The sequence below is a fragment of the Mandrillus leucophaeus genome, unplaced genomic scaffold (genome assembly GCF_000951045.1).
Source record: "Mandrillus leucophaeus isolate KB7577 unplaced genomic scaffold, Mleu.le_1.0 Scaffold395, whole genome shotgun sequence".
NCBI lineage: Eukaryota > Metazoa > Chordata > Mammalia > Primates > Cercopithecidae > Mandrillus > Mandrillus leucophaeus.
In genome coordinates, this window is record NW_012104198.1 from 1,815,639 (window position 1) to 1,830,627 (window position 14,989).

The following is a 14,989-nucleotide window of genomic DNA, read 5'->3' on the forward strand; positions in this document are numbered from 1 at the left end:
AAAATTTCCGTTTAAGTCTCATAATCAAGAAAAGGAGAAACACAGAGAGAGAGAGAGAGAAAACTATGAGAACCCCCCCCACCCCGTGATTATCAGCGTACACACTCATCGAAAAAAAATTTGGATTATTAGAAGAGAGAGGTCTGCGGCTTCCACACCGTACAGCGTGGTTTTTCTTCTCGGTATAAAAGCAAAGTTGTTTTTGATACGTGACAGTTTCCCACAAGCCAGGCTGATCCTTTTCTGTCAGTCCACTTCACCAAGGTGAGTGTCCCCGCTCTCCCCTACCAGATGTGGGCCGCATTGGAGGAGATGGCAGGGAGGTAGGCACCGGGGGGTCAGGGGCCCTCTGGTACATTGGGATGTACCCAGCTACCGTGATTCCAGCCAGGTAAGGTCTTTAAAAAAATAATAATAGAATAAATGGCAGAAGACTTAAAGGTGAAGTACTTAATGCATGGGCAGGGGCAAAGATAAATGAATTCATCAATTGATACGTAGATGGATAGGATTTTAAAAATATGTCAGCTGCCAGTCTTTATGGATTTCAGAGCTTTGAACAACTTGAAATGCTGTCCAGGTGCAACTGAAAATTTCAACTGCATCTCTCTCATCTTTTTGTCTCTTAGCTCTTGATGCCTCTCATCCTTCTCTGTCTCTCTGCTCACCCTGTCTCGCTCTTTTACGTGTTTCTCTGCCTCTCTTTCTCCCGCCATCTGTCTGTTGCTACACTCAGACTCTCTTTCCCCGCATCTCTCCTGGCCTCTGACCATCTCCCCTGTCTCTGTCTCCTCCATCTTGACTACACTCCATCGATCTCCTTTCCTCCATCTCTCCCACTCTCTTTTCTTGCCTTCCCCCCACCCTCCCGCCATCCCAGCCAGCATCCAGCCTAGAACTTTGTACACAGCTGGCGCTTAATAATAGTAATGTCACTGAGGACCTTTACATTTTATGAGAGTGAGCATCAGTTCTGTTCACCCTGGTAGCAGGATTGCAAGGTGCCTGGGCAAGCTGAGCACTTAACTGAACTTTGCGTGTATCACTTTAGAGGAGACCCTTGGGGTGGGGGTGGGGGCAGGGAGCACTTCACGCCATTGTCAACCATGGTTTAGCTGTGTGGACCTACCCCAGGACTGCATGTGTGTGACCAGAGTCCATGTTCAGGAAGCGAGCAGGTTGTTCAGGGCTGGGATGAGCTCGATTCTGCAGGCTTAGCATAGCGTTTGGCACACAATAAATGCTCACGAAGTGTTAGCTATTAGTATCTCTGTAACCAAATTAGAATCATGCTATATATTGGTTTTGTTCTTGCTTTATTCAATTAATAGTAGTGTTTTTGAAGCTTACTAAAAATTGTTTGAATACATGATCTTTCCTGAGGGATAAGACTGTCCTCACATCAGCATGAACTTTGATTGATTTGACCAAGTGCCAGTTGTTGGACATTCCAGTTGTTTCTTGTTTTTTTCTATAAACTTCCCTGACTGCTTCCTTGGATTCCTGAAAAGGGAGTTGCTGGGGCAAAGGGAACATGCATTTTTAAAGTTTATGACCCTCTCTGCAAATTCTCCTTCCAAAAGATTGTCCTATTTTATGCTCCCTCTACTTAACCTAACCCTGGGTGAGTATTATTATGTTTTAATTATTTCCCAACATTACAGGTAAGAAAAACACATTATCACATTGTTGAAATTTGCATCTTTTGATTACTTTTACTGTTTGTTGGCCATTTGTGCTTTTTTCTTATTTTTTTTTTTTCTTTTTTGGTTGTCTGGTCACGTCCTTACGTCCTTACTCCTAATAGGGTGTTCATCTTATTTTTCTCTTATTGATTTGCCACAGCTGTTTATTTGGAATGGTTATTAACCTTTCATCAGCCATACATATATAGCAAATATTTTCCCCAATTCATCATTTGTTTTTTTCTATTTGTTTATGGTGTTTTTTTGTGATGCTTATGATGGTTTTATATAGTCAAATAGGTTAGTCTTTTTTTCTGTGGCTTCTGTCTCTGGTTTTGTGCTTAGAAAGTCCTTTCCCACTTGAAAATGAGATAAATGTTCACCTATGTTGGCTTCTAGTCTCTTTTATGGCTTCATTTTTTCCATTTACTATAGAGGTTAAGAGTGTGGGTACTGAAGCCAGACTGTCTGGGACAAACCCAGCGTCACCCCAAGCCATATGTGTGATTTTTAGCCAGGCACTTAACCTCTCCGTACCTCCATTTCCTCATATGTACTGCAATGATTATAATAGTACCTTCCTCAGGAGTCTTTGTTTAGATTAAAATTTTTAACCACAGTAAATACTTAGCACAAGGCCTGACACACAATAAACCCAAGATCAGCATTAGGTATTAAAGCTTATATCTTGAATGGATCTGGGTATTTTAGGGTATATGATGGTGGTGACATTTCAAACTGGGCAGGGAGGGGTTGTTGGGATAATGGACTGATTATTCATTCAATAATTTTATCTTCTCTGTAATTATCTCAGACACATTTGTTAAACAATCCATCCTCCATGGTCCTCCAGTTTGAAATGCCACATTCATCACAAACTCAGTTCTCTCCATACGTGGGTCCATGTCCAAGCTTTCTGTTCTGTTCTCTTCCCCGGTATCTGTTCTTATACCAGGACCACATTGTTTTGCTGATTGTTGCTTTGCAATACAATTCAATACCCAGCCATGGGCGTCCCTGGCACCTTGTCCTTCTTTATTCTTGATTATTTCAGGCAGCATCAGTTGAACCAGCCAGAGACCAGCAAATGTTCTTATTTGAGGCAATCCTCTCGCGCGTATGCACTCTGGCTCTCCATGTATGTCTCCATTTCTCTCAGTGTCTCTATCTCTTGTTCTCTCTTGCTCGCTCTTTGTGTGTGTCTCTTTGTCTCTATGTATCCCTGTCTCTCAGCCAGTCCCCTGGATAGAGGGGCACTTGTCAACTTGAAGCCCTGCAGACACCTAATGACTTAACCAGACACAGTGTAGAAGGGCCCTGGCCCTCGTCGACTCCACGCCTCTCCCTGCTCAGTGTAGAAGGGCAAATTGAGGACCAGAGATCCCAGGGTCTCGCCAAAATGCAGCGGCAGAGTTGCAATCCAAGCCTAGATCTCAGGACTCTAGGTAGGACCTTGGCTCTGGCTCTCTCCTCAACTACAGGCCTCAGTTTATCCCTCAGCACCCAGAAGGGGGAAGGGGGACCTGGGCTACCATTCCCCCTTCTGCCTTCTCACACATTGGACCCCAGCTTCTCACAGGTTGGACGATCCACGATCACAGTGTGGGGCCCAGCCTCACAAGAGCTGGGCTAGGTGAGGCCCTGGGCTCCATGGGTCAGGAGGCCTAGTTGGCCAGAGCGTGGTGATGATGGAGGAATGTCAGTCAGTCAGGCTGTGTGTCCCCAGAGCTGGTGCTGGTCCCTGAAAACCTTGGTTGTGGGGCCCCTCCAGAGAGTCTGGTGATGGGCTCTGTATTGGTGAAGGCCGAGACTTTTCCAGCTCCCCCGATGAGGCCCAGGCCAAAGGCACACCAGCCTCAACCACCTCCTCCCCGTTGCCATCTCTGGCGGAGTGGCCATGTATTTGGGAATGTTGTTCCAGAGTGGACAGGGAGACTGAGGCCCTGGGGAGGCTAGCTGTGGTTCCAGGTCTGGTAGGCAAGAGGCCCTATAAAGCAGCAAGCTGCCTGACTTTCAGGTGGTTCCAGGGAGTTTGGATACCAGGGACACTGGCCCTACACATACTGAGATATTGGGACCATAGACCCCACAGTCTGTGGTTTTGAGATTCTAGGATCCTTTAAATCTAAGAAATGCTGCTCTATAATTCTGAAGTCCTGGTGTTATACTATTTGAAGACCCCAGGGGTCCCAGTATCTGTGGAGCCTGCCTGGCACTCTCAGAGCTTCAAACCTGGGTCCTCTCCACAACCCAAGAAGGGCCAGGTCTACAGAGCTAGAGGCTTGTCACGGTGGCCAGATGGACACCACATCCACTAGCACCCACGTCACCCCACCTGGGCCAAGCCTGCTGCAGGACAGGGCAGCCAATTCTCGGAACGAAACCTGTGGGGTGGGGTATCTGCCCTCTTCTCTTCCTCCGTGGTGTCGATGAAGCCCGGTGCATCCGGCCGCCATGACGTCAATGGCGGAAAAATCTGGGCAAGTCGGGGGCTGTGACAACAGGGCCCAGATGCAGACCCCGATATGAAAACATAATCTGCGTCCCAGAAACATCCCCCATGCAGCTTCTGAGAAACCCAGTCAGAAAGGGATGTCCCAACAGACAGTGCAGGAAGCCGGCTGCCCAGCCCGGCCCTCTAGGTCCCCTACCCCCAGACAGATCATCTCCACATCCCTGTCTGAAAATGTATCTATGCTTCACTGAGTCAGGCCATCCCACATGTGTTTGGGGAGAATTCTTAGCTCTGGCCAAGTGTCCAGGCAGCTTCAGAAGTGACCGCAGGCCAGCCGCATGGGCCAGGCCAGAATGGTGGAAAACATCCATTTGCACCAAAATCGGTATTAGTTTGTTCTGGCTGCTATAACAAAGTACCACAACTGAGTGGCTTCAGCAACAGAAATTGATCATCTCACAGTTCTGGAGGCTAGAGTCCAAGATCAAGGTGTTGCCAGGGTTGGTTTCTTCTGGGGGCAATGAGGGAGAAGCTGTTCCAGGCCTCTCCCCCAGCTTCTGGTGGTTGCTGGCAATCTTTGTTATTCCTCGGCTTGAAGGAACATCACCCCATCTCTGGCTTCATTCATTCACTCACCTTCTCATCTCACCAGTGCTCTCCCAGGCCCTTGTTTGGAGCTTCCACAGACCCACACTCCTGTTTCTCACGAAGTAATGTTCTAAGCCCCCAGGAGACTAAGAACTTAATACCTGGATTCTCACACTCATCTCCCTCAGCACCACAGCTCTGTCAACCCCCAGGAGGTGACAGCAAAGAAAGGAAGGAGCAACTGCTCCCCCAGAACCCTTCCATACTCCCCCGGGCTGCTCTCAGCAGCTGTGTGCCCAACTCAGTGCTGTGAGGTGGAACGGAGAGACGGAGACACACAGACACACAGACACACACATACACACACCAGAGAGTTTATAAAATGTGCACACAGAAACACTTCCTAAAGAAAGAAGTGGAGTTCTCAAGTCACTATGGGACTATGGAACTCGGCATCTGAGCATCCCCTTCTGTAATAATGGGGTTGGCTGGGCAGTCCCTTCCAGCTCTGGCTTCCTCTCAGACCAGGATTACAGGATCCTGAAAAGCCAGTGCTTCCCTCGGGGAGTGGAAGATTCTGGGGCTCAATAGAGGGGCCTGGAGCCATTGTGGAGGGCTTTCAAGGTGAGGACAATAGAAGAGCAGGCCTTGCGTGGCTTGGACAGGGGAAGAGGAGGAGTGGGCATTTGAGGCAGGGTGAGTAGGATGAGCCAGGCTCGAGGGCCAGAAATTGGAGTGAACTCTGATGGGGATTGGATTGAGAAGCTTCTACAGGCCCCAGCTCAAGAGACCCTGTCTCTCCTCCTCTCTGTCACTTGCCATGCTGGATCCGTGCATGATCACACTCCTGGACTCGCCTCCTTGCCCTGAGATCCAGACCCCCGTATTCAGCTGCCGCCTCAGCTCCTCCACTCACACATCTAATGCCAGACTCTTCATGTCTATCCACACCTGCACTTTTGCCCCCAATCCAACTCCCCGCCATGTCCCCCATCTCAGGTAATGTCAGCTCGGTCCTTCCAGCTGCTCAAGCTAAAACCCATGTTACTTTGACCCTCCCTCTTACCCACTACATCCAAGCTGCCAGCACTGCTCCTGATCCAGCTGCAGATTAAGTCTCAGAATCTACCCATTTCTCACCTTCTCCACTGCCACCAGCCCATTCTGTGCCAGCATCATCATTTGCCAGGACTATTACAATAGCCTTCTCACTAGCTCCACTCACAGCAGCCAGATGAATCTTTTGAGTCCGTGCCTAGTCACTGGGGCAAAATAGGACTCCCAGGAGAAAGTCCAAGACCAGCTCCGGCAACATGAGCAAACACAGCCTGTGCAGGGTGCGGGAGGGCCGGAGGCCTGAGGCTTAAAACAGCTCTCAAGTGGAGGGAGAAACAACCATTGCCCTCATAGAGGACACATCTACACCAGGGCTGTGCTAGCGTGGGCAGGCAAGCCAGGTGCTGGACCTCTGCACGTGGGGCGTGTGTGGGTATGCATGTGTACCTGTGTTCTTGGGTGTGTGTGTGTGTGTGTGTGTGTGTATGTGTGTGTGTCCAGAGCTGGGGTGCAGCTGTGGGACCCCTCGGGACATGTCCCAGCCAATGCCTGCTCTGACCAGAGGGGTGTCCACGTGGTTCAGGTGGTTGAGTATCTTATACCGCCCTAGTACATGTGTGACTCCTTTCCCCTATTGTCTACACAGCCTGCCCTTGGACAAGGACCCGATGCCCAACCCCAGGCCAGGCAAGCCCTCGGCCCCTTCCTTGGCCCTTGGCCCATCCCCAGGAGCCTCGCCCAGCTGGAGGGCTGCGCCCAAAGCCTCAGACCTGCTGGGGGCCCGGGGCCCTGGGGGAATCTTCCAGGGCCGAGATCTTCGAGGCGGGGCTCATGCCTCCTCTTCCTCCTTGAACCCTATGCCACCATCGCAGCTGCAGGTGAGGCCCTGGGCCCAGGATGGGGCAGGCAGGGTGGGGTACCTGGACCTACAGGTGCCGACCTTTACTGTGGCACCGGGCGGGAGGGGGGCTGGCTGGGGCACAGGAAGTGGTTTCTGGGTCCCAGGCAAGTCTGTGACTTATGCAGATGTTGCAGGGCCAAGAAAGTCCCCACCTGCCAGGCCTCAGAGATTGGAGGCTTTCCCCAACCTCCCAATCCCTGTCTCAGGAGAAGAGGAGGCCATATTATAGTCCCATAGGCATAGCTATGTGTCCCCATCCCCATGTGACAAGAGGAGAGGACTGGGGCCAAGGAGGTGAGGTGATAGGGTTGAGGCCAGCTCTGCGACTTATTAGCTGTTTGATCTTTAAAAAGTTACTCGATCTCCATAAGCCTCAGTTTCCACACGTATAAAAGGGGGACGATCATAGCATCTACCATGTGGGCTTGCAGTGCAGAGTATATAAATTAGACACAGAACACTGAGGATCAGGATGGCCTCTCACCCACCTGCCTTTCTGCCCAGCTGCCCACACTGCCCCTAGTCATGGTGGCACCCTCCGGGGCACGGCTGGGCCCCTTGCCCCACTTACAGGCACTCCTCCAGGACAGGCCACATTTCATGCACCAGGTATGGACGGTGAATGGGCAGGGAGGAGGGAGCAGGTGGGAGAACTGTGGGGAGGGACCCCAAGCCAGGCTGAACCACAGCCCACATGTGCCCCCCAGCTCTCAACGGTGGATGCCCACGCCCGGACCCCTGTGCTGCAGGTGCACCCCCTGGAGAGCCCAGCCATGATCAGCCTCCCACCACCCACCACTGCCACTGGGGTCTTCTCCCTCAAGGCCCGGCCTGGCCTCCCACCTGGTAACACCTCAGCCCATACCCCATGGCTTCACAGAACCCCTGGGTCCCCAGATCCTTGGCCGTGAGCAGTGTAGGCTATTCTGAATTGCAGTCCTCTGAGGGTCAAAGGTGTCAGGTCTCAGAGGCTTGGAAACTCCAACCTCCAAAAAATGTCAGGTGCAGAACCTTAAAGATGCAGAATGTCAAAATCACGAAACCACAGAGCTTTACAAAGCTAGTCAAAATGTCAGCACCTGCAAATGGCCGTCTTTAAGCTTCTCTGCCAGAAGCCTGGGACTTTGGGGACAGCAGAGCCCCCTGGGAGTCAGGGTTTTTGAGGCTCAGGAGGGTGGGAAGCTCAAAATGAGAGGCCTTGTGGGTCAAGCTCCAGAGCCCAGCCCACAGCCTCCAGAGATGCCCTGTCCCCACCCACAGGGATCAACGTGGCCAGCCTGGAATGGGTGTCCAGGGAGCCAGCACTGCTCTGCACCTTCCCAAATCCTGGTGCACCCAGGAAGGACAGGTCAGTGGACAGGGCTGGGAAGGATCCTCACCCTCCTATCCCCTCCCCTGACACCCTCTATCCCCTCAGCACCCTTTCGGCCATGCCCCAGAGCTCCTACCCACTGCTGGCAAATGGTGTCTGCAAGTGGCCCGGATGTGAGAAGGTCTTCGAAGAGCCAGAGGACTTCCTCAAGTGAGTGGCCCAGGCCTGTGCCAGTCCACTGGCCCTGGCTTGTGGGGAGAGGTCTGGGGTACAGATCTCAGCCCAGGCTTAATCCCAATAAGTAGTAAGATGAAAGAGCTAAACTCTGAGACTGTGGGTTCAAATCCCAGCTCCATCCCTGACTGGCTGTGTGACCTTGGACAAATTACTTAGCTTCTCTGGACCTCAGTTTCCTCATATGTATAATAAGAAACATTTGTTCTGTTATTTACCCGTATTTTACAGACAAGGAGACTGAGGCCAAAGAGGTTAAGTGCCTTGATCAAAATCTCCCAGTTCCTGAGTGACAGATCTGGGATTTGAACCCATGCAGCCAGGCTCCAGATTCTGCACACCTAACTGCTTTGCCCTGCTACTCCTCATGCCAACATGCCAGCCTTATTCTACTGTCCCCAAAGTTCTAGCTCCTCTAGATGGCTGCTGCTGCCTCCCCTCAGTCCCCCCATGCCTCTCTCTCTCTCTCTCTTCTCTCTCTCTCTCTCTCACACACACACACTGCACACAACCCTTAGCAGCAACCCCGCATGTCCTGTCTTCCTTGCAGCCAGGCCTTTGCACAGGCCGTCCCCTCCACCCGGAATGCCTTGCCCACTCTCACCTCCCTGGCCCATTCTCATTTCACCACACTTCCAATATTATCTCCAGCACCCTGGCCAGGCTCAAGTGGTGAGCTCAGGCCTGACATGCAGTAGGTGCCGAGTGGCATGTGTTAAGGGAATGAGGAGTATGAGACAGAGACTGAGATAGAGAGAGGAGAGGCGCTGGGGCTCAAACGAGAGACCTCCCAGAGGGTCTGGGCCCTCCCCATTCAGAGCACTGAGCCAGGCCAGGCCTGTCATGGTCACCTGCATGGAATCTTCTCCCTACTTAGGCACTGCCAAGCAGACCATCTTCTGGATGAGAAGGGCAGGGCACAATGTCTCCTCCAGAGAGAGATGGTACAGTCTCTGGAGCAGCAGGTAATGCCAGGGCAGTGGGGGGTAGGGGACAGGGATAGTACACAAAACCTTCTGTCCACCATGTGCCAGAAACCAAGTTCACCTGGGACGAGGGCTGATATAAAGGAAGGAAGAGGAGTGGGCACTCCCAGGGAATACCGTAGCCTGGGCAAAGATGTGGCAGAGAAGGGCCAGGCTGAGGCCTCATGTTTGTGCCATTTCACAGCTGGTGCTGGAGAAGGAGAAGCTGAGTGCTATGCAGGCCCACCTGGCTGGGAAAATGGCACTGACCAAGGCTTCATCTGTGGTGAGCGACCCCAGGACTGGTGGTGGCAGACTCAGACCGCTGGGGGGCAGGGAGGAGGTCTGCAGGGTGCAGGGAACCTAACCTCACATGCAGGTCCTGAGAGCTAGGGTCCCCTGTCCCCAGCTCCAAACATGCCCAGACCTAGAAATCTGTCCCCCTCCACTTACAAACCCTCTGACCCCAAGATCCCCAAACACTGTGATCCTGAGTTGTCAAAGCAAATGCAAATAGCCAAAGACTTTCCAGACGCAGGCTGTGCGCCAGCAGGACCAGCTATGTAACCTGCAGGGCCCCTTGTTCAGATTTCAAGATGGCAACCACAGAGCATTAAACAAAGCACAGGGTGCCACATAACCACACAGGTCACACACCCATGAACCCAGCCCTGGAGGCCAGGCACTGTTTTTGAGTGCTTTGCTGGTGGTAGTTTATTTCTCATGATGCCAATGTACAGATGAGGAAAATTGAGGCCAGGGAGGTTTAGGTGACTTTCCCAAGGTCACGATTGAGTGGTAAAGAGCCCTATTCAACCCCAGCTCATGGTCTCAGCATCAGTGGCCACATACGACATCCACACCTGCGCTCTAATAAATATGGCTCATGCTGTTTTGTGGGATTCCACTTCAGACTGGAATTTAGAAGAGGGCGTCTTTGCTTTGGAAAACACTGATTTAAAAATAAAGTGGGGCCGGGTGCAGTGTGGCTCATGCTTGTAATCCTAGCACTTTGGGAGGCCGAGGCAGGTGGATCACATGAGGTCAGGAGTTCGAGACCAGCCTGGCCAACATGGTGAAACCCCGTCTCTACCAAAAATACAAAAATTAGCAGGGCATAGTGGCGGGCACCTGTAGTCCCAGCTATTCGGGAGGCTGAGGCTGCTTGAACCTAAAAAATTAGCCGGGCGTGGTGGCAGGTGCCTATAGTTCCAGCTACTGGGAGGCTGAGGCAGGAGAATGTCATGAACCCGGGGAGGCGGAACTTGCAGTGAGCTGAGATCGCGCCACTGCACTCCAGCCTGGGTGACAGAGTGAGACTCCAACTCAAAAAAAAAAAAAAAAAAAAAAAAAGAAAGAAAGAATTGCTTGAACTCGGAAAGTCGGGGGATAGCAGTGAGCCGAGATCGCACCACTGCACTCCAGCCTGGGCGACAGAGCAAGACTCAGTCTCAAAAAAAATAAAAAGTAAAAAGTGGGAAGTTTAAGCCTCTGGGTCACCAGCCTCTACCCCTCCCCCAGGCATCATCTGACAAGGGCTCCTGCTGCATTGTAGCTGCTGGCAGCCAAGGCAGTGCCGTCCCAGCCTGGTCTGGCCCCCGGGAGGCCCCTGACAGCCTGTTTGCTGTGCGGAGGCACCTGTGGGGTAGCCATGGAAACAGCACATTCCCAGGTAAGAATGGTCCTTGCACTACACAGTGCTCCCAAGCTCCTAATCCTGACAGGCTCTGGGAGGAGGGTGCAAAGGAGCTCCATGCTGCCCCTTCCCACCACCACCACCACCGCCGCAGCTGCCACCACTCAGCCTTTGGGAAAATGCATCCGCTCACAAAAGCTTCCTTTCAGAATGTTCGTGGCCTGAAAGTCCCCCATATGGTCTCGAGTGTCTGGCCCCTAGCTCTGACTCCCCTGGGGATTGGGGCCATGCCTCACCCACTCTGGACTCCAGCTACTACATTCGGCCATCAGAAGGGAGGGACCCTGCCAAGTAATTCCAGGAGCACCTCCTTTCCTCCCCTGACCAAGGAAAATCGGGGTAGATTTGCCCGAGCTCACCTATCCACTGCTATCCACCAGGCCTGGCCTGTAGGCTTAGCAGGGATCAGAGACCTTGACTGTCATCCTGGCTCTGCCATTTAACCTCTTGCATCCTTTGGTATGCAAGTTACTCCGCTTCTTTGCAACCTCGGGGAGAAGTATTTTGGCAGAAGTGGTGCAAAGAATAAATGATACAACTTATGTCAGGTGCTCAGCAAACAGTACCTGTGCCCGTGGACACAGGTGTTGACGGTGAGATCTCAGGCCTGTAGACTCACCTTGTAGGGAGAGGGGACAGGGAGCTAGCTAGGAGGTCCTGCATGGGGCTTGATTCATCCCCACCCTCTGACAGAGTTCCTTCACAACATGGACTACTTCAAGTTCCACAATATGCGACCCCCTTTCACCTATGCCACGCTCATCCGCTGGGTAAGCAGGGCAGCTCGGCCCCAAGGAGGAGGAAGACAAAGATGGGGTGGGGGACCTGCCTCCCAAACTCCTGTCTCCCTCTGAGCGCCCTCAGAGTGGGTTCCTCCATTCCCAAGCCCCAGCCCCAAGGAGCCCCAAGCCACGCCTCAAATGTGACCCCTCATGCTAGCTTCACCCCAAACCTGTCCACGAATCCAAACCTAAACCACTATCCAGGCCAGAGCATGCCAAATTCTGACCCTAAACCTATCCTCTTCCAGATGTCCACATCAGCCCCATACCTAACCCTCTCCTGGACCTATAAAATAGCCCAAAGCTAACCCCATCTCTGCACCTTGCCCTAAACATACCCCAGTTCTTACTCTAACTCCTTCCCCAGCCTTTATGCCAACCCAACCCCATCTCCTTCCCTGGCCCCAACGTACTCCATGTCAATATACCCCCAGCTGGGCACCATTCCCAGCCTTTCCTTGTAACACTCATCTGACCCTTAACTTCATCACCCCATCCCAACTCCTTCATCTCAGCATCCCCAATGCCTTCTCAGAACCTTCATCCTAGCCCCACACCTAACCCCAAACCTGAACCTCACCCCTACATGATACCAGACATTCCTCAACTATCTCTGAACTGAAGCCCTGACCTAGTCCCATCCTGACTGATAACCTCACTGCAATCATCATCACTGACTCTGTAATCCCATTCCTGAATTCAAACTGATCAAATTCCCTGACCCTCAGCCTCACTCCACACCGAACCCCACAACTAACCTCATCCTTGCCCCGAGCCTGATCACCTAACCACGTCCCTGACATGTAAGATACTCAATAATTCAACCCATCTCTGGCTCCTGACTTAAAGCCACGTCATCCCATCCCTCACCCCTAGACCCACCTGAGTTCACCCCCAGCCTGACTCTTAACCCACCCCTTCCCTGACCCTTAAGTTGGCCTCGCCCTTTACCCCTTCCAAATCCTTGACCCCACTTCTGACCCTTCACCTTCCCCAACCCTGAAATGTCACCTCCACAGAGAACCCCAACTCCAACTCCATCCCAGACCTTTCACCTCACTTCAGCCCTAGCCCTGAACAAGACCCCACTCCCAACCTCAGTCCTGATCCGTTACCTAATCCCAGAACAACCATACCCACACCCCACATCTAACCCTGCCCGACCCGACACTTCACCCCTTTCTAACTCCATCTTTGACCCCATGCTTCACCCCACATCTAGTCCTGTCCCTGATTATCTGCCCCCACAATTCCACCCCCATGTCAGATGGCTCAGGGTAGGTCACAGCCCCTCTAAACCCCAACTTTGGGGAACGTGCCCCTTATCCCACCCCCCAACTTCCAGGCCATCCTGGAGGCTCCAGAGAAGCAGCGGACACTCAATGAGATCTACCACTGGTTCACACGCATGTTCGCCTTCTTCAGAAACCATCCTGCCACCTGGAAGGTGAGCTCCTCTGAGGTGGCGGTGGCTGGGATAGCCTCAAGTGCCACCGCAGCTCGAAGTGGGCAGGCCTGGGGCTGGGCTTATAGGCATATTGGGGAGGAATGGGATGTGGGTTGCTGGTGGTGGCTGCTGGCCTCAGAGGTTGACGCCCACCTGCTCCCTGTCCCCGGCCTTCCACAGAACGCCATCCGCCACAACCTGAGCCTGCACAAGTGCTTTGTGCGGGTGGAGAGCGAGAAGGGGGCTGTGTGGACCGTGGATGAGTTGGAGTTCCGCAAGAAACGGAGCCAGAGGCCAAGCAGGTGTTCCAACCCTACACCTGGCCCCTGACCTCAAGATCAAGGAAAGGAGGACGGATGAACAGGGGCCAAACTGGTGGGAGGCAGAGGTGGTGGGGTCAGAGATGACAGGCCCTGGATGTGCCCACAGGGAACAAGAAGTGAGATTTCCACTGTCTTGCCTGCCAGGGCCCCTGTTCCCCCATTGGCAGCCATCCCTCCCCCATCATATCCTTTGCCCCAAGGCTGCTCAGAGGGGCCTCATTCCTGGCCCCAGCCCCGACCTCTGCCCCAGACACACCCCCCAGTCGAGCCCTGCAGCCAAACAAGAGCCTTCACAACCAGCCACACACAGCCTGCCTCAGCTGCTCGCACAGATGACTTCAGGGCTGGAAAAGTCACATAGACACACAAAATGTCACAATCCTGTCCCTCACTCAACATAAACCCCAAAACACAGAGAGCCTGCCTCAGTACACTCAAACAACCTCAAAGCTGCATCGTCACACAATCACACACAAGCACAGCCCTGACAACCCACATCCCCCAAGGCGCACACCCACAGCCTGCCTCAGGACCCATAGGGGCACTGTGACACGGGTGTGCCCAGAGGCCTACACAGAAGCAGCGTCAGTACCCTCAGGATCTGAGGTCCCAACACATGCTCACTCACACACACGGCCTGTTAGAATTCACCTGCGTTACCTCACGCATGTGCACACGCACAGCCCCACAGTGGGTCTCTTGAGTCCCATGCAGACATACACAGCCACACACACTGACTTGCCAAAAATATCCCATTGTCTCCCCTGCCACTCACCTCACTCCCATTCTCTGAGCCCTGATCCATGCCTCAGCTTAGACTGCAGAGGAACTACTCATTTATTTGGGATTCAAGGCCCCCAACCCACAGTACCATCCCCAATAAACTGCAGCCGAGCTCCCCACATGCTGGACTATCACCCCATATAAGGGCTGCGGTCAGTGGGCAGGGGTCTGGGTCCAAGGCTGCAGCAGGAGGAACTGGGCAGTGGAGGAAGTAGCTAGGGCATGTGCTTGGCCACTGCCTCTAGCACCCCAAATCCCTGCCTGAGGCTGGGGAGAGACCTCTGCCGGCAGCTCCTCAGGCCTCCCGGACCCGGCCCAGGAGGCCAGCGTTCTCCTGGCGGAGGGCTCGGTAGTCCTCCCGGATCTTCTCCAGGTTGCTGAGGGTCTTCTTGCCCAGCTCTGTCTCGATCTGAGGCAACGTGAACACATGCCCCCTCAGCGCACACACAGCCCCTTTCCCAGCTCCTGCTCGCCAGCCCCCATCACAGCTACTCTGGGCCCCTCCCACCACCTTCAACAACAGCCTGCTCTGTCCCATGGCCAGGACTCACGTGGTGTTCCCTCTACCCAAAGCATCCTTTGCCATGTGGCAGGATTCCCCCTACATCTTTAAACTGAAGCCTTTGCCCATGGCCCTGGGAGGCAGGAAGGAGGGCCCTTGGGGTGGAAGCTGGGGCTCACAGTAGGCCACTTGCCTGTCCCAGGTCACAGGCACAGGCACTAAGGGGCAGGGCTGGGTGTCCAGCCATAGGCTGTGTCTGG

At 53.2% G+C, this 14,989-nt stretch overlaps 2 protein-coding genes across 3 annotated transcripts in view; one reads left to right on the top strand and one right to left on the bottom strand.

Annotated features, from left to right (window-relative positions):
* FOXP3 (forkhead box P3) lies at nucleotides 1–14,348 on the top strand. Of its 2 annotated transcripts, XM_011991356.1 has the most exons (12): nucleotides 1–264; nucleotides 6,431–6,662; nucleotides 7,190–7,294; nucleotides 7,393–7,531; nucleotides 7,946–8,033; nucleotides 8,103–8,207; nucleotides 9,109–9,196; nucleotides 9,402–9,482; nucleotides 10,718–10,868; nucleotides 11,586–11,662; nucleotides 13,020–13,121; nucleotides 13,302–13,496. In XM_011991356.1, exons 2-12 carry the CDS (start codon nucleotides 6,453–6,455, stop codon nucleotides 13,449–13,451), a joined length of 1,296 nt encoding a protein of 431 aa, XP_011846746.1. In that variant the 5' UTR covers nucleotides 1–264; nucleotides 6,431–6,452; the 3' UTR covers nucleotides 13,452–13,496. The 2 variants fall into 2 exon arrangements, with proteins under 2 accessions (XP_011846746.1, XP_011846747.1); XM_011991357.1 differs by lacking the exon at nucleotides 7,190–7,294 and having other exon boundaries at nucleotides 106–264; nucleotides 13,302–14,348.
* CCDC22 (coiled-coil domain containing 22) overlaps nucleotides 14,258–14,989 on the bottom strand; it is a 14,906-nt gene continuing 14,174 nt past the window's right edge. Inside the window, exon 17 of the mRNA XM_011991355.1 lies at nucleotides 14,258–14,636. Within this exon, the coding sequence (XP_011846745.1) occupies nucleotides 14,523–14,636 (114 nt within the window). The 3' untranslated portion in view covers nucleotides 14,258–14,522. The remainder of the gene's footprint in view (nucleotides 14,637–14,989) is intronic.

Bases quoted from the DNA above. Each gene is read 5' to 3' on its own strand.
- FOXP3 (XM_011991356.1), top strand. From the start codon at position 6,453: ATGCCCAACCCCAGGCCAGGCAAGCCCTCGGCCCCTTCCTTGGCCCTT. The intron at 6,663-7,189 runs GTGAGGCCCTGG...CTTTCTGCCCAG, and splicing joins TGCCACCATCGCAGCTGCAG to CTGCCCACACTGCCCCTAGT. The intron at 9,197-9,401 runs GTAATGCCAGGG...GCCATTTCACAG, and splicing joins TACAGTCTCTGGAGCAGCAG to CTGGTGCTGGAGAAGGAGAA.